General features: G+C 35.0%; 2 protein-coding genes across 2 annotated transcripts; one reads left to right on the forward strand and one right to left on the reverse strand.

Annotated features, from left to right (window-relative positions):
- Positions 1-2,106: 2,106 nt before the first annotated feature.
- On the forward strand, positions 2,107-11,472 carry LOC107756672 (beta-soluble NSF attachment protein-like). The gene is made up of 12 exons (XM_016573872.1): positions 2,107-2,166; positions 2,322-2,442; positions 3,629-3,708; positions 3,997-4,113; positions 6,707-6,753; positions 7,127-7,204; positions 8,355-8,410; positions 8,476-8,560; positions 8,653-8,757; positions 8,841-8,909; positions 9,929-9,979; positions 10,691-11,472. The coding sequence occupies exons 2-12, from the start codon at positions 2,345-2,347 to the stop codon at positions 10,790-10,792; spliced, it is 888 nt and encodes a 295-aa protein (XP_016429358.1). The 5' UTR covers positions 2,107-2,166; positions 2,322-2,344; the 3' UTR covers positions 10,793-11,472.
- Positions 11,473-12,417: 945 nt separating this feature from the next.
- LOC107756665 (GDNF-inducible zinc finger protein 1-like) lies at positions 12,418-17,870 on the reverse strand. The gene is made up of 6 exons (XM_016573861.1): positions 17,825-17,870; positions 15,901-17,159; positions 14,877-14,971; positions 14,632-14,799; positions 14,132-14,313; positions 12,418-13,363 (listed from the first exon to the last, which is right to left on the reverse strand). Exons 2-6 carry the CDS (start codon positions 17,139-17,141, stop codon positions 12,773-12,775), a joined length of 2,277 nt encoding a protein of 758 aa, XP_016429347.1. The 5' UTR covers positions 17,142-17,159; positions 17,825-17,870; the 3' UTR covers positions 12,418-12,772.
- Between the last annotated feature and the right edge of the window lie 529 nt (positions 17,871-18,399).

Here is an 18,399-nt window from a genome sequence, read left to right on the forward strand (position 1 = left end):
GGTCATGATTCAGAACTGCAGACAGTAAGTGAAACGGCATCAAATGTCTGTTTTGTTGGCATTTGGCGCTCAAGTGCTCGTCACTCTTTAGCTCCGCCCACCGCGCGCCTTCAGGAGCTCGGCTTTTTCCGGAGAGAATCTCAAAGCTGTATCTTTCTTTTATAAATATGATCAAACTAAAGACTTTTTGGAGATATGAAGGATGCAGTACGACTCTATAGGTACTCAAGATTAACATGAGATTGGGTGAAACTGTGTGTGTTATGCCCCCTTTAAGGTTAAAAAAAAAGGTTGGATGTATTTTTTACGTTAAAAGACTGGAGTTGAATAAATTGTGGGTGGAAAAAAGTAGGTAGATGAAAAATAAAACCGCAGTAGTTGTAAATAGAATGTGTTGAGCAAGAATTCAAAAACTGTAAATCTTTGATACAGGGTGATTGTGAATGTTAGAGTAAGCTGACTTCATTCGAGGGCACTAGATGTGGTGTTTCAATGTTTGATGTTGAAATGCTCTTTTATCTGTCACAGGTGAGGTGGCCTTTGGTGTGTAACGTCATTCTGCAGCTGTGTGGTCTCCATTAATATTTAACATTCTGCTCTGGCTGCAGGTGAGCATTTCCTATTTGTTCTCCCACATTATACATATAAGCATCAATGGAAAATCACCAGCAAATCTCCCTTGCACTCTGAAGGCTGTGTCTGAAATCATAGTGAGCTGCCCACATTCTTAAGCCACTTATAATGGCCAGAGATGCTGTCTAGCTAGTTTTAATACAAGTTACTGTACCTATAATTGTTTTCCACATATTGCTGCAAACAAGAGTGCTGAGGAAAGAAAACAAACCACCCTTTCCTCAAATGAATCTTATATAAACAGAGGAAAGGTGTGATGCTTTTATTGTACTTTGTAGATGATTTGAGTTTTGAAAGCACACGCTCCTGTAAAGTTGTATGCCTCAGCCTGTTCTTTCACTGTTTTGCTGTCTTTACAACTTTGAGATATGCACTATGTTATCTTATGTCACACTATGTCACACTGATAGCTTGGATTTTTACATTTGTGTTTATAGATTGGTTATTCTTGTTATTCAGTACCTCTTTCACTGTTTTGCTGTCTTTACAACTTTGAGATATGCACTGTTATCTTATGTCACACTATGTCACACTGATAGCTTGGATTTTTACATTTGTGTTTATAGATTGGTTATTCTTGTTATTCAGTACCTTTTCATGTCCCAATATGTCTTAATATATTGGATCAAATAGTAAATTCACAATTAGTAAAGATAGAAATTTTATTAGTTCATTTTAATTTTGTGCTAAAAGAAAACTAAGAGATGCAGTGATTTTTAAACCACTATTTAAGCAAATGATGCCATTTTTGCCATGTCCAAATCATACAATACAAACCAAATATTACAGGAATATTTTATTATATTGCATATTCACTTTTAATAATCAAAGAATTCTGCATTACATGAAAGACTCGTGCAAACTAATATTGAGCTACTTTCAATGTTTCAGCCCTTGAACTTCTTGTAGTGAACTAGTCTGGCGATCTACAGTACCATCTAGTGCTCAGTATGTAATGTGCATTTATTTTTCGTCATAATAATCTGCAGTGGCATTGCAGGAGCTTGTTGCTGATTAATCAACATTGTGGTGAAAGCTTGCTCTTTATATATGCAAATTATATATGAGCTGTGCAAACCTATAATGAACCCAAATTAAGCGTACAATATTTTATCTTCACATACTCTAACTAAACTAAACCACACATCTAATCAAAGTAAAAAATAAATAAATAAATAATAATAATTTTACCATATCCTGAAGATTAAAACTACTACAAATCGCGCATTTATTCAAATATTGTTTAGCTAAAATGGCGTTAAGTTTATAAAATTGCGGGTACAATAATTTAAAAATAAATTCAGGCATAATTTCTTACAATATAAAAAGTGCAATATTACGTAACGCTCATTTATGTGTGTGTATATGGGAGTTGTAGTTTATTTATGTTCGATTCTTTTTAACGGCCGTCCATTTAATCTCGGTCGCAAAACAACAAATCCCATAATGCTTTGCTCGAGTAATCCCCCGCTGCCATAGTGACCGAGCGCGAGAGAAACTAGCAGATAAACGAAAATAGATTTTAGTGTTTATCTGTTAATTTAACTACAGAAACCGCCATTAAATCCTAAAAGAAGAAGAAGAAGAAGAAGAAGAAGAATAAACGCAATGACAGTAATCCCCCGCTGCCATAGTGACCGAGCGCGAGAGAAACTAGCAGATAAACGAAAATAGATTTTAGTGTTTATCTGTTAATTTAACTACAGAAATAATGGACAATTCCGGGAAAGAAAAGGAGGCAATTCAGCTTATGGCTGAAGCCGATAAGAAAGTGAAGTCTTCCGGCTCTTTTTTAGGAGGAATGTTTGGGTAAGATTAAATACATGCTTACTTCCCTATTTATTTACCCGATGAGTCCGCTGGTCTGTTAAGAGATATTCTCAATATGATCACGTTGCCAAGCTTTGGTTTTATGTTAATTATTTAATACTGAGTTTTTAATTGTATAAAAACTAAAAATATATATGAATTTTATTGTACAAGGGCCCAAGCTGTGACAGGCCGCTTTGCGCATCAACCGACGGAAAAAAAGGGCTTGTTCATTAAAATGCATAGTTGATCTTTTTAAATAACGATTTTTGCATGATCATAATGAATTAAATAGTGATAATAACTGATGTGATTTCATGATTGGGCCACCAAGTGAAGGGTTTTGTGTTTGGCGCAGTGGCTGCGGATTTACATTATTTTTCTTGTTTTTATGTCACTATAATAATATTAACAAAGAGGGAACACATGTACAATGGTACTACCGTGTTTATATATGGACTTTTTATTTTAGTAATGTTTACATATGTACTTGAATTTTTAGTCTGTTGCACATTATGTAATAATAATCTAAAGTTAATGTGAAACAAGATATGGTACTATTTTAATATTCATATTAAATGTATTGCAATAAAATATTTATAAGTGTACTTCTTTTAAATATTATGATTAATACAAATAAATATTTATTAAAAATAAATTAGAATTTTAAAATGTAACCTATTTTAAAATATATATTTAAAAGCACAACTTTATTTTAATAATTATAACTTATGGTTTTAAACTTTACAACAATGGCTGATTAAAGCCATTCTTCAGTTTATATCCATATTTTTTGAAGAGCCCGGTGTCGACAGCAACAGTGAGATGCTTTATTGACACCCCAGACATATTCAGCACATATTCAGCGTTATTTGTAGTAAACAAGCTCTGACCTAGTATGGATTTATTTCAAATAGTTTTAATTAATATGATATGAGGCACTTGAAAACTGACCCGACTGAATACTCCCACCAGGACACAAGTTTTCTAGGCTATTACCAGCTATAATTTTCTGACTTAACCCAATAATATACATACAATCAAATTTGACTTGGTAAATCAATATTAACCAGTATTAATAAAGTGTTTACCTTCTGGTTTGTAGATTTATTAGGCAAGCATTATAGTTTTCATTAAGGTATTAAATTGGAAAAAAGACATAACTGAATCTTCTCACATCTTTCAGAGGAAATCACAAAGTGGAAGAGGCATGTGAGATGTACGCCAGAGCGGCCAACATGTTCAAAATGGCCAAAAACTGGAGTGGTATGTGCTTTTTAGTGGTGCAGACATGACGTGCTTCATCTTTAACCAGCGGTATTGTATTATATAATGCTTAAAAGGTCATTATGTAATATACATACAAATAGTTTGAATATGAACCCTTTGTGCATTTTTATATATGTTCAACTGCGAAATATAAATATTTCTGAATTAATATAATCTCATTAATGAAGTTATCCTAATGTTATCTTGAATAATTATACAGCTTTGTTTGTAATTGACAGGATATATTATGATGTTTATTATATATTCATATTCGGCTGTATCCAGCTGCAGGCAATGCTTTCTGTCAGGCGGCCAGACTTCACATGCAGCTTCAGAATAAACACGATTCGGCCACCAGCTACATCGATGCGGGAAATGCCTTCAAGAAGGCAGATCCACAAGGTGAGGCCGCAGATTCACAGATCAACTTCCAGCTTCATGACAGTCAGTTGATTTATTCTGTATTAGCAGATGTTGATACATCTCAAGATGAATATATAATATATGACTGTTGCTGATCCATCATATATTTCTAAACAAGTTCATTCTATCACTTTTTTAATGAATGGATTCATGAATTAAATTACTCTCATTTTATAAAACAGTTGTTTCTGTGTGAACGTAACAGTGTTAAATTTAGTGTTATTTATGTACTATTATAGTATTATTTATTATTAATATTTTGAGTTAGCCCTTTTATTTTCAGTTTTCATTTGATTTTTAAGTTTTTATTAATTATATGTGTTTTTGTCATTTCTATTTGTTTTTTGTAATATTTCTATTTAGTTTTAATTAATTTTGTTTAATATTTAGTTTTAATTCATTTTTTATTTCAGTTTTCATATAATAATATTATATAAATCCTTTCTAATTTTCCTTTTTAATTTTATTTCAATAAATCCCTGGTATATGGCATAAGAATGAATGCTGCATTGCAACTAATATTAGGAGATTTCGATGAGATCAGTCAGTGAAGGTAGAAATGATGCCACAGTCCACTTACAAATGTGTTGCAAAAACCAAAGAAAGTGCATTTGAATCTAGAGTTTATTAAAAATGTAAACAGTTCTTTACACACAATAATTCAGCAGTGTAGCCGTGTATGTAATAGACAAAGTGTGTTTATATGTTGATATGGGCTGTTTTATTTATTTATATATATATATATATATACAGTGCCTTGCGAAAGTATTCATACCCCATTCATTTTTTCACATTTTGTTATGTTGCTGCCTTATGTTAAACTGCTTTAAATTACTTTTTTTCCCACATCAATCTACACTCCATACATACTACTGACAAAGCAAAAACAGAATTGTCACAACTTCGTAAATGTATTAAAAATAAAAAAAACTGAAATAAGTACATTGCATAAGTATTAAATATACTACATATTTTAGTTATTTACAGTAACTAAATATTTCGCCGAAGCACCTTTACAGTCTGAAGTCTTTTTTGTTTGATGCGACAAGCTTTGATCATCATCATTTGGCAATTATCTGCCGTTCTTCTCCTCACCTCTACACCTCTCAAGCTCTGTCAGGTTGGATGGGAGCAAATGCACATTTTCAAGTTTCTCCAGAATTATTTGATTGGGTTCAAGCTCATGCTCTGGCTGGGCCACTCAAGGACATTCACAGATAACTAAGACATATTTTAAGTTCAAAACAAATTGTTTTGTCAAAACAGTTAATTTGCTAATATAAATATGTGCTTATTTATATGGCTCATCTAACATTGTTGCACTTCACTGAAGTTTTATCAATATTATTGGCACTGAATCAAAACCCACAGGTGTAAGGAGGAACATAAATATGCTTTTTACTGAATTAAGCCATTTTATAGAGGTTTTTGTATTAGACAGAGGTGATTCTGAGCACTGTGTAATATGCTGCACAGAAATACACTGCACTGTCATTCAGCGTGAGGGTGTTGATAGTCAGAGTGCCATTATCTCTTTCATCTCCCTCCAATTTGATCTTGTTTAAAAATTCAGGCTCACTTGTCTCAATGTTAATATAAAGGCTCCCCATCAACTTGAAGCCCAACGTGTCCTGACTACGTTTTCACCATAGTATTCGGTCATACAGTGCCTTGCGAAAGTATTCATACCCCATTCATTCATTTTTTTTTTGTTATGTTGCTGCCTTATGTTAAACTGCTTTAAATTACTTTTTTTCCCACATCAATCTACACTCCATACACCATACTGACAAAGCAAAAACAGAATTGTCACAACTTCGTAAATGTATTAAAAATAAAAAAAACTGAAATAAGTACATTGCATAAGTATTAAATATACTACATATTTTAGTTATTTACAGTAACTAAATATTTCGCCGAAGCACCTTTACAGTCTGAAGTCTTTTTTGTTTGATGCGACAAGCTTTGATCATCATCATTTGGCAATTATCTGCCGTTCTTCTCCTCACCTGTTCACCTCTCAAGCTCTGTCAGGTTGGATGGGTTTTATGCAAAATCCAAGTGTGTTTTCATGTGTCTTCACTGAGGAGAAGATTGAGTCTGGCCACTCCGACATAAAGCCCAGATCGATGGAGTGTTGCAGTGATATTTGTCCTTCTCTAGATTTCTCCCATCTGCATATATGATCATGGAGCTCAACTAGAGTGACCATCATGGTCTTGGTCACCACTCTAACCAAGACCCTTTTCCATCAATTGCTCAGTTTGGCCAGGAGGCCAGCTCTAGGAAGAGTCCTGGTTGTTTCAAACTTCCGTTAAGGATAACAGAGACTACATGCTTCTGTGAGCCTTCAATGAGACAGATTTTTTTTCTGAACTCTTCCCCAGATGTGTGGCTTGACGCAAACCTGTTTCTGAGCTCTACAGGCAGTTCTTTTGAACTCAGGGCTTGGTTTTTGCTTTAATGTGCATTTTAGGTTTTAGATAAATTGTTTTATTTCCATATTATTCATAAGATCATAAGTCTGACTGTCTAACTCTTCCTCCTCCTTCTCTTTAATGCTTGCGATTAGAGGCTATCAAGTGCTTAAACGCAGCCATTGATATTTACACAGACATGGTAAGATGTTTTTGTAGCAGTCAAAATCATAGTTGATATAATGTTCATCCAGGCTGTTCCATTGCTGTACTATGTCATCTTGGGGATTTTTAAACAGCATTTCATGTTTTAGTTGTCTAGCAGTCCACCAACTATTACAGCAGAAACTCCCATAGAGCAGTTTAACAGAACATTTTATGACAGGCAGTAAGGCATCCCTCCCCCTTTCAAAATCTGGGAGAAATTTCATAAACATCCCTAGATGAGGCCCAGAATCTGTATCCAATGGAATCAACAAAGCATGTAGATGTTCAGATAGAAAAGCTTGATGGATACTGAATGAGATATTCAACTGACAGTCAGTTTTATAAAGTCTCCTCCGTTCTGTCTTCAGGGAAGATTCACCATCGCAGCCAAGCATCATATCACAATCGCTGAGGTGTACGAATCAGAGCTGGTGGACATTGAGAAGGTACAAAAATGTTATTTAGTATAAACTGAAGGAGCATCTTATACTGAGAATGTAGAGTGCTGTGAGACGGCTATAATTTGTATGATGATGAATTTTATAAAAAATTACTAATGAAAGTATAAAACACAAAAACAGCTGGATTGATGCTTCAAGTCAAGTCACCTTTATTTACACAGCGCTTTATACAATACAGATTGTGTCAAAGAAGCTTTACAGTGGCAAGCAGGAAAATAGTTTGTCAATAATGCAAGAGGACAATATCAAACAGTCATTATTCCAGCTAAAGTCAGTTCATTGATGATTCAGTGATGTCAAATCTAATTCAACAGATATTCGTAAGCTGGATTTGTAAATGTTGATTGAAGTTTCCCTCATCTCAAAATACATTTTAGAATACTATTCACAAAGGCTTGAAGTGTAAATTGGCACATTTAAATGCACAGTCTTACACCGATTATGTTTGATACACCAACAATGTTTAAGTTCATGCATTAAATGTGGTTCTTTTCTCAGCGACAGTTCATAGATAGTTAAACAAAAACCCAGCCGAGGAAATAATATATAATATATTGTAATAATAATAAATTGTTGATAAAAAATTATTATAATGTATTATTTATTTTCAATTGAGGTCACACTTTAAATGGGGTTCTTTTCCCAGAGACTTCATAAACAGTCAAGAGAAAAAGACATCAAGAGAAAATAATCTTTTTCATTAAAAAATTATGTATAATATTATGTAATAATAATAATAAGCTCAAATATTTTAAGAAATATCATAATGTATTTTTATTAATAGATCCACTGCTGCTGACATGGCGTTAAATCATAAATAAATAAATAATTAATAGATCATTAATCTTTAATAATAATAATAATATAACATTATTATTGATTATAAAATTATTGAAATATTGTTAATAATAAATTAGTACAATAAAATTATAATTTAACCAATTTTAGTACAATAAAAATAATAATACATAATACATTTTTACAAATGTAAACAGCTTTTATAAACTTTTCTGAAGTTGTCTTCTGATAGTTAGCAGCTATATAGTTATTTGTTATGAATGTAAACACTCAATGTTAAACAGAACCAAATTCTATCAACTTTAAGATTGAGATTTCTGTTTTTGATTGTCCAAAGGCAATTGCACATTATGAACAAGCTGCTGACTATTACAAAGGAGAGGAATCAAACAGGTAAGCCTGCTTAGTAGAAGCCAAATAATAAAGGTCTTGTTTCCCCCCCAATCCAATTTTTACAGCTCTGCAAACAAGTGTCTGCTGAAGGTGGCTTCATACAGTGCCCAGTTAGAGCAGTACCCGAAAGCAATAGAGATTTATGAGCAGGTAAGCCATCTGTCGATCTTCAGCAGATTATTGCCACATTACTCGCTCACCAGCAGTCGCTAAATCACTCGGGAATTCCTGTCTGTAAACAGGTTGGAACCAACACCATGGACAATCCCCTACTGAAATACAGCGCCAAAGAATACTTCTTCAAAGCTTCCTTGTGTCACTTCATCGTGGATGAGCTAAACGCAAAGGTCGGCTCTCCATCAGGTCATCATGCATGCATATATATGGAGAACTGCTGCAGATAATATGTGTGACTTCCTTTCTGTTGTAGCTCGCTGTTGGAAAGTATGAAGAGATGTTTCCAGCCTTCTCAGATTCAAGAGAATGCAAGCTTCTGAAGGTTTGTTATAATACAGTTTACAACATATGAAAACACATTTTGTAATCGGGGTGGTTTAGACTAGTGGGTAAAGTCTGCTTGCAGTGAAGGACTCAAACCATATCTGACAGGATAGTCAAAACTGGTATGTTTTCATCTCCGGAAGTGATTTTTTTGGAGCATTTTTATATCTTTATAAGGGTAATTTTTATAAAGGTGGCATACATGTATTTACACAACAGTTGAATAATGTTATGACTGTGATTATTGTAATTTTCAATAGCCCACATGAAGTATATCAAATTAAAAGGCAGGAACTTATTACAGGCTAGGGCTGCAATATTTTTATCGATTATTGCCCTTGATATTGTGTGTGGAGAAACGGCATATTCTTTTAGTCTTTTTTTTACTCATAAAATCAAGACTTCACATTGGTTATCTTAGTAGTGGTAAACGGCTATTCATATCTGAAATAAATTATATACAGAAAGCGAACAAAGAACGTTCCCCATCACTGAAGCAGTCTGCAATGCTGCAAAAACAATGTGTAAAATGAATTTTTGATGCAACGTGAACAGATCTAAATGTAATGCACTTATGTACTTTTTTAAATTCATTTTCATATTTCACTTTAATCATGACAGTCGTAATAGATTTAGTTACATTGTGTGGGGGAATTTTTTGTCTCCGTTTCTTGAATTTGGTGGGCATTTATGTTCATTTTGATGGCATTTTTCTAGGGTTGCAAAGGGGTGGAAAATTTCTGGTAAATTTCCAGAAACTTTCCAAAAATTCCTGGAAAGTTTCCAGAATGTTTCTGAAATTTACTGGAAATTTTCCACCTTTTTGCAACCCTACATTTTTAAACCTTTGTTAATTTCCGAACCCAGAACCTCCTAGTAATTGCATAGTATCATGATGAAAACCACTCCGAAAACATTTGCAATACCCAGGCAATCAATCACTCGCATTGAGTTTTGCACCACTTTCAAAAATTAATATTCATTGTTGTATACTTATAAGAGGTTTTGTCCTCGCAGAAACTTCTAGAGGCCCATGAGGAGCAAAATGCAGAGGCTTTCACAGAAGCGGTATGACTTTTACCTTCAGCTTCTTTTAAAAAAAATACATTTGTTATCATTGTTCCATTTGATTTTTAAAAAGTAAATGACATTTTTTTTTTATGTTAAAATACTTAATACTTCAACCACTGGCATGAGTCTGGAGTGGGGCTGCTGATGCGTTCAAGTCATGTTCAAAAGTTCGTATTTACGAGTTGAACGCACATGAACGTCCCCACAGTGTTTAAATTACAAGAGGGAAACTGAACTTTCTTTAAGCCCCAGGTTGAGGGTGTATTGGTGGGAAAATATGGCAGACGCAATAGATTCAGCGTCTATATTGACGATAAATTTGTTGAAATGTTTTTTTTTTTATTTACTATAAAACTAGCTAAGTTAGATGTACAAAATATGGTAGTATTGTAGAATCAGAATAAAATATATAACAATTCAATTTACAGTACTTTCATAACTTGATAAAAACACTTGGCAAAAGCACCTGATGTGCATTTCTTTTTTCATCATTTTGTAGAGTTTAAATAATTTTACTGAATTTTTTTGTTGAGAAGGTACATTGTCATCTTTCTCTGATAAGTAACTTGAACTCATAAATACAAACTTCCCTGGTGGAGTTGAATGCACCACATCTACTCGGACAGTTTATTTTTGCAGTTTTTTTTTTTTGGTGACGCTAACATCACAGAAATCTCATATTGTGTTCATTCTTTCATCGTCTTTTAGGTGAAGGAGTTTGACTCCATCTCACGCTTGGACCAGTGGCTCACCACCATGCTTCTGCGGATCAAGAAGACCATTCAGGGGGACGAGGGTGACCTAAAATGATCTGGACAGTGGGGCGATCACCCACTGCATGGCACCCTCCTTCCCCCCTTCCAATTCACATCAGTTTCGTGCAATGGCCAAGTCCGGGTTTCCCAAAACAGTATGTCAAAATGTATTGCTGCTGCATTTCTAGAGAATATACTTCTAAGCCTGTACTGTTACATTGATATCCAGTTATATAATATAGCACATATCAAAATTTAGCACTCCAGTTCAAAGATCTGCTCTGGTTTCCCTGTTGCATTACGGAGTGAACCGGTTCAGGACAGGGAAATTCAAGAATACAATGGGGATTTGAGATAGTCCTCGAGTTCTTTAGCAAAAGTCATTGAATTGCGACGTGCTAGAGCTGCATGAATTGTACAGATATAATTATTCAGTCAGTGCAGCAGGATTGTGTATTATTATTATTATTATTATTATTATTTAGACACTGTTTTTATTTGTGCCGTTTTTTTAGTCTGCTCACACTAGTTGGCATGCAGGCCTCAATATGCTTTTTGTCCACATTTAATAACATCAGACATTCATGCAAGACTGAGAATTTCAGTTGCCCACAATCCATCATTTTGAATTGGTATTTAAATTATTGCAAAAATGTCTTGTGTCATACCCGATGGAAATAATTTCTTCTTTATCCACTCTCTGAAATGCTACTTTTGGGTTGTTTTCTTAAATGTATATTTATTTAATTAAATTGTTATTTGAACTATTAATATTAGTTTATTATTTATTATTAGTCTAATAATATAATTAGTCAGAAATATTATAAATATATTATTAGTCTATTAATATTGTATTAATAAAAAATAATAATTTAACTACATTTTTACACCGTCTATCATTTCCATCAGCACTGAAATTGATGCATTTGTAAAATCCTTGTATCACTCACCCCTGTATTAATATGCTCAATGTGTGTCGTGTTGTGATGCATAGCTCATGTACACTCTCCACTCCTGTGGTGTTTAGCAGCGTATGTCATTCTGTGTTCTATGTGTCGTGACGTCTGTATTTTACCATATTCTAGTTTTTAAGAAGCCATGAAGACGTACAGTACCAAACAATGAACTTTCCCACAGAGCAACTGATGTCTTTGCTGAATGTCTGTGAGAATGTACAGAAATAAAAACCAATACTGAAATGGCTACACGATTTAGGCAAGTGAAAGTCTGTTATATTACCTAGTTAGTGGTGTTCGCTAAGCCAAGTATCACTATTACACTATAACGCAGTTTACGCATTACATTTTGGTGTGTAACTCTTGCACTGTTTGTGCTGCGGACTTTGACAATAACTCAAATAACGTTGTTAGTTAAGAAAAAGTTAATATAAGTATATGTAAATAATATTTAATTTAATAAAATTTTCTATGTGTGTGTATAATATTTACAAAATAAATTTGCTGCCCAATCAAACATGATTGAGTACCCACTATATATATATACATACACACACACACACACACACACACACAGACACTTATATTTCACATATTTTCTCTATATTTCAACCCAAAATTAAAACAACATTTTTTATAATTTATAGATAAATTAGAATTGAAACAGAAAAATACGGAAGCTGAATTCAATAGACATTTTATTGAGTGATTTTAAGGAGCGTTGTCATGGTTATACACATAATAGGATACTAAAAATGAAGAATTGTGTTATGTACTTGTAGTGTTGAGCATAATAAATATTAGCAAAGAGCATTACTGACAAAAAAAAAAGTTTTTTGGTTTTACAAGAATCACTAAAAAACTATTTAATGACAAGACATACCCTAGAAATGGAAGGGAAAATCATACATGTTGTCAAAAACAAACCCAAGCAAAATTTAACATTGTGATTTAAGAATTCTACTAGTTAAGCACATTATAGATGGTTTCATAAAGCAAAAGATTTATTTACAGCTGATAATTTAAAGCAATGCTTGATTGTGACATGATTGAGTATTTTCAACTGAATCAGGTAGAATCTACTCTCCTACTGAGATTTCGATGTTGTTTGAAGTCTCTGCAGTGTGTATGCTTTCACTGACTTCCTGTTGGATGTCTGCACAGTCCATCTCTCCCACCGTAACAGCCTGGACCGATACACACCCATCGACTGCAGCCGAAGTCAGACCGTTCTCTGTTGCTTCAGCTTCTGATGTCGCCGCAGTCATTGCCGGAGCCAGTAAGGTGTCTGAGATGTGACTGGTGATGGTGATGGGCACAGAACCGGATATCGATGGAGACACGCTGATGGAATGTGCGACTGAAATGGGGATGGAAAAGGGAACGGTCACGGGCATCCCGACCACAGAAGCATCCAGAGAGATCACGCTGGTGCCGTCCGTGGTGACTAAGGGCTGCAGTTGCGTGCCTGCGGGCACTTCAGTCTGGATGACCGTGAGGCCGCCCAGGGCCGTGTGGCTGACCAGCGCGATGGTTCCAGGTCCGGCCCAGTCTCCGGAAATGGTTACGGGCTCTCCGGACACAGCCACCACTTCTTGGGTCTTCTGTGTGTCGCTCTCTGGAGCCTGCGCTTCGGAAACAGCGGCCACCGCCTTGTCCTTGAGTTTGAACTATAAATAGCCAGAAAAGTGGAACTGGTGTTCTGAAACTGCTAACAGGAAGTTAACCTTTGATTGATTATGTTCTAGATTGAAATACAAGTTCTTGGACACATTTAGACATGGATTACACTACCATTTAAATGTTTGTTTGTGTAACTCTCTTATGTTAATCAAGGCTGCGTTTATTTGACCAAAAACACAGTTAAAACAGTAATATTGTGAAATATTATTGGAATTTAAACTAACTGGTTTCTATTTGAATGTTTTTTAAAATGTAATTTATTCCTGTGATGCAAAGCTGAATTTTCAGCATCATTACTCCAGTCTTCAGTGTCACATGATCCTTCAGAAATCATTCTAATATGCTGATTTGCAGCTCAAGAAACATTTATTATTGTAAATTGATAAAAAAAAAAATTCTGGATTTTTTCGTGAATAGAAATGGAAATGGAAATTTGTTTGAAATGGAAATCTTTTGTAATTTTATAAACATCTTTACTGTCACTTTAATCCTTGCTGAATCAAAGTATTAATTTCTTCATAAAAATTCTCACCTAAACTTTAAATGGTAGTGTACAAATTCAGTAACAGATTTAGTTGGCATTTATCATATGCATACTAGTGCCTATAAAAATATTCACAGCCCTTTCTGGACTTTTTGCACTATTTATCAGTTCAGTACATCATGATTTAATGTTGTAATGCAATGAACTTGCACGAAGCCCATGGGCGTGAATATTTTTTACAGTCACTATAAAGCCACTTATTAAACCGTGCTGTGAAAAGTGGCAGGTTCTTTACCAGGGTGTGCCGGCGTACGGTGGATTTGTCTGTAAACGTTCTTCCACACATGCTGCACATGTACGGCTTCTCTCCCGTATGGATTCTCTGATGCCTCTGCAGGGCGTTGAGTTGAGTGAACTGCTTATCACAGTCCTTACAATGATACGGTCTTTCACCTGTGAAGAAAGCAGCAGTGACAACTGATAAGTTCTGGTTTTAATGATCATGCACATTGTAAAATATACACAAGCCTGTGACCGTACAGCAGTTGTGCATTGCTTGATCATTGCTAGTCTAGGACTATATTACCTTGTGGCTGTTTATTGTGATTATAATTAATTCAGTTATTTGTAGCACTTTGGTATCTTTCATCAAATTGCTTTTGCCATTATTTGATATAACATCAATATGCTTTAGTGTATATGACATAAAAGGCCACTTTTGCACTTTTTGAATGAAATGCATAGCGATATTGGATTATTTGTGGAAGATACCAGTGTGTATTTTCATATGCTGGTGGAGGGAGTTCCTCTGTGCAAATGCTCTTCCGCAGGTTTCACATTTGTAGGGTCTGAATCCTGAATGGATTCTGTTGTGATGTTTCAGGTATTCTTTGGATGCAAAGCTCTTCCCACAGTTCTCACACATGAATGGCTTTTCACCTAGACAGAGAAGAGGAAGTCATTATATTTTGCCATCAAATTATTTCTCTCTAAGTAACAGGAAACCGCTGGCTCACCTGTGTGGCATCTCCTGTGATAAGACAGCATGTGGTTCTGGGTAAATCTGGCATCACAGAGGTCACAGGCGAAAGGTTTCTCTCCAGTGTGGATCCTGGATTAAAAACACAAGATAGAATGCATAAATATTAAATGCGAAACCCGAGATGTTCATTAGGGATGCATAACGACCATTTTGGTATCTGCAACTTGGCATTTAAAAAAAAAAAACTATCATAGAGTTATAAATGCACCGATTTTAAGTAATTTTTTCTGCACTAATATTCTAAAATCTTATATTATTTAATTTTATGTATAGATGAATATAATATAATATAGATTTGTGCATTTAGCAGATGCTTTCATGCATAAATGTAAATAATATCATTTAATATATTATAATATGATGACCAATATTATGTTTGGTAATTGGCCATACCATAAAAACAACTAGATTTTAAATTCTGAGGAAATATAATATAATAAATATAATATATAATATACATTTATGCATTTAGTGGACACTTTTTCATAAATGTAAATAATATATTACATTATTTTATTTACATTTATGCATTTAGCTTTTATGCATGCATGTAAACAATCAAATATAATTTCACATGCAAAAAATAAATAAATAATATGATGGCCAATGTTATAATATGGTCAGTTATTGACCATAAAAAACAACTAGATTTTACATTATTACATGTAAATAATATAATTTACATTTATGCATTTAGCTTTTATGCATGCATGTAAATAATATAATATAATATACTTACATTTTAACTATACATTTACAACTATACATAACTATACATTTTGTGCAATGGCAGCATGTTTTGGCTGGCTGCCAGGGTGTTGCTATACAGTTGCTAAGGTTTTGTGAGCAGGTTGCTAATACACTTTGGGTGGTTACTTACTGACTAAAGCCAATTTAAGGTAGCGTTTATGTATTTAGCACCCTAATATTTAGGGTTCGGGGTTTGTATAAATGACTTGTATGGTGTAAACTGGAGCATCCCTGATGTTGCCCACTACCTTTGATGTGTCTTGAGTGCTGAACTCTGGGAGAATCTAGATCCGCACTCATCACATTTGAAGGGTTTGTGCCCCGAGTGTGTCCTCTCATGCAGCGTCAGGGCGGTTTTGGAGCTCAGAGATTTGCCGCAGATGTGGCAGTAGTGTCTGTCCGTGCCGCCCTCGTGCACCTGTCGCCTGTGGCGGGTCACGTCCTTCTTGCGCTTGAAGGTTTTGTTGCAGATCTCGCATGGGAAGAGCCTCTCATCATTGTGCACGTGCCGCTGGTGGATTTTCAGGTTGCAGCGGTTGGCGAACGTCTGCTGGCAGACATCACAGCGAAACGTGGTGTCCATCTGGACCCCGTGGTTGACCTTCAAGTGCTTCAGATAGCTCTTTTCATAGTAGAATGAACGGCTGCATTTCTCACATCTGTACTTTGCGGTTCCTCTCTTGATTTTCTTCTCGGCTTCATCCATTTCCTCATTAGGCTGGAAGTCTGATTCTTGAGGGTCTTCTTCAGGCACATCATGAGCGGATTCTGACCCAGTGTCATCGCAAGTGTCTTTTTCACCCAATGCGTCCCGTGATGATTCTGCCTCGGGATCTTGGGGCGTTTGCTCCTCTTCTGCTGTGCCGGATTCATCAAGGGTTTCTGCTTGCTTTCTCTTTGGCTTTTTCAGAGGAGAGTCTACAGACACTCTGCGACCCGCTAACCTCCTGCTTCTCCTGTCTGGTTCTGTCTCCTTCACATTTTCAGGCACTTTTAAAGACTTTTTTCTCTTCATCGCTCTTTTCACAGGTTCTTGTTTGGTCTTGACTTCAGTTTTTGGAGTATTTGAATCCACGCCATCCTTCTGCAGGGTTTCATCTGAAACGCCGCTGGGAATTTCTGCCTCGCAAGCATCCACTAAGTCCTGGCACTTCAGGAGTTTAGCCATTTGCAGTACGGTGCTGATGTAACTCTTCTCCACCTCGATTTTTCCAAAATACGCATACTCTAAGAATTTCTCAAATGCATGTGGTAAGAAGTCACACAAGAATATCTTTTTCACTTGGTCATTAGCTAACAGATGGGACTCGAAGTAACCGCTGGATGCGGCGAGGACCACCCGATGGGCTTCAAACTCCTCCAGCTCTTCTTGAAAATCCACCTGTACCGTGATGTCACACAGGTTTCCCATGGTCCTTAGCTTCCACATGGCATTGAGCAGATTTTTATGGTGAGAGCTGGATTGCAATTGAACCAATCCATCACTCATTTTCTCTGGGTTCTCCAGCTGCCGGAAGAACATAAATAAGGTAATTAATTTATTAATTAGACATTTATCATTTATATATATATATATACTGTGTGTGTGTATATATATATATATATATATATATATACTGTGTGTGTGTATGTATATATATATATATATATATGATCATATATTATACACACACAGTAATAAATGCATTTACTGTGACAAATTTGATAAAACTGGTTGTTAATATTATGATAAAAGAACACTTGGACTTGGAAATCACTTTGAGTTTGTTCTATAATTAATACATTATTATAACCACTGTATTTCTGTACTAAAGCTTTGTTATCTACATAAATGTTAAGCCATTTATTGTACATGCTAAACTTGAGCTTTGCTAGTTATGGTAACGGCCCAAAATAAACCAGTAGTTTACAGTCCCATTCAGATGTCTTTTATTTGCATAATTCTTTATACGAGTTCATTTAACTGCTTTGGTGCAAAAACCGACCGGAGAAAAGAAAGTAAATAAAAGGAGACGCTAAAGCAGTTAGCATCATTAGCTTTGTCTTCAGATGAGCGATCTCTGTGCTAATGTAACTTAAGAGCGAACTACACGTGAATAGAAGACATGTTTAATGTCCATCTGTGACATGCAGTGAAAGGAGGGTTTGCATAACAGGCTGGAGATTTCTTACCGTAAGGCCAGTAAAACGGCAGCCCTGTACAAATCAAATCCACAGGCACAACAAGAGTATTTCCGGTAGAACGCGCACCTAGCGTACATTAAAGCCGAAGGCATCATGGGAAATTGAGTTCATCTGTAAAAGATTATCTTGATTCCTGACCAGATTTGGTGTATTTTTAAGTCACAAATTCTGTGTAATAATAATAATAATACACTTTATTTATTAATGGAAATAAAGTGTAAAACTCTACAAGTACATAAGGATTTTTTTTTACATTGTTTAAAGTTCTCTTTTATTAACTTTTCTTTGTTTTTTATTAGTTTGTTTGTGTTTTGTATGGTTAGGTGAGATTTCTCTGACCCCCCTTATATATAAACGTGCATGAATTAAGCACTATTTTTTTTCCCAAATGAAAGCTGTATCACTCCAGTCAGTACAGTGTTGTTTTATATTTTAAGATTGGATACATAACAATTCTACATAACTTGCACTACAGTTTTTTTGTCAGACTTCTAAAGACATGTCAGTGGTGGAAAAATATTGCTCACACTGTAGACAGCTGCCCACTTACTCTGTTCCTGTGG

The sequence above is a fragment of the Sinocyclocheilus rhinocerous genome, unplaced genomic scaffold (genome assembly GCF_001515625.1).
Source record: "Sinocyclocheilus rhinocerous isolate Xijiao unplaced genomic scaffold, SAMN03320098_v1.1 scaffold443, whole genome shotgun sequence".
NCBI lineage: Eukaryota > Metazoa > Chordata > Actinopteri > Cypriniformes > Cyprinidae > Sinocyclocheilus > Sinocyclocheilus rhinocerous.

Coding starts and splice junctions, on each gene's coding strand:
- LOC107756672 (XM_016573872.1), top strand. CDS start 2,345: ATGGACAATTCCGGGAAAGAAAAGGAGGCAATTCAGCTTATGGCTGAA. Junction 2,443..3,628: donor TTTTTAGGAGGAATGTTTGG/GTAAGATTAAAT, acceptor CACATCTTTCAG/AGGAAATCACAAAGTGGAAG. Junction 7,205..8,354: donor AGCTGGTGGACATTGAGAAG/GTACAAAAATGT, acceptor GATTGTCCAAAG/GCAATTGCACATTATGAACA.
- LOC107756665 (XM_016573861.1), bottom strand. CDS start 17,141: ATGAGTGATGGATTGGTTCAATTGCAATCCAGCTCTCACCATAAAAAT. Junction 14,972..15,900: donor GCACTCAAGACACATCAAAG/GTAGTGGGCAAC, acceptor TTTTTAATCCAG/GATCCACACTGGAGAGAAAC. Junction 13,364..14,131: donor AGAACCTGCCACTTTTCACA/GCACGGTTTAAT, acceptor GGCTATTTATAG/TTCAAACTCAAGGACAAGGC.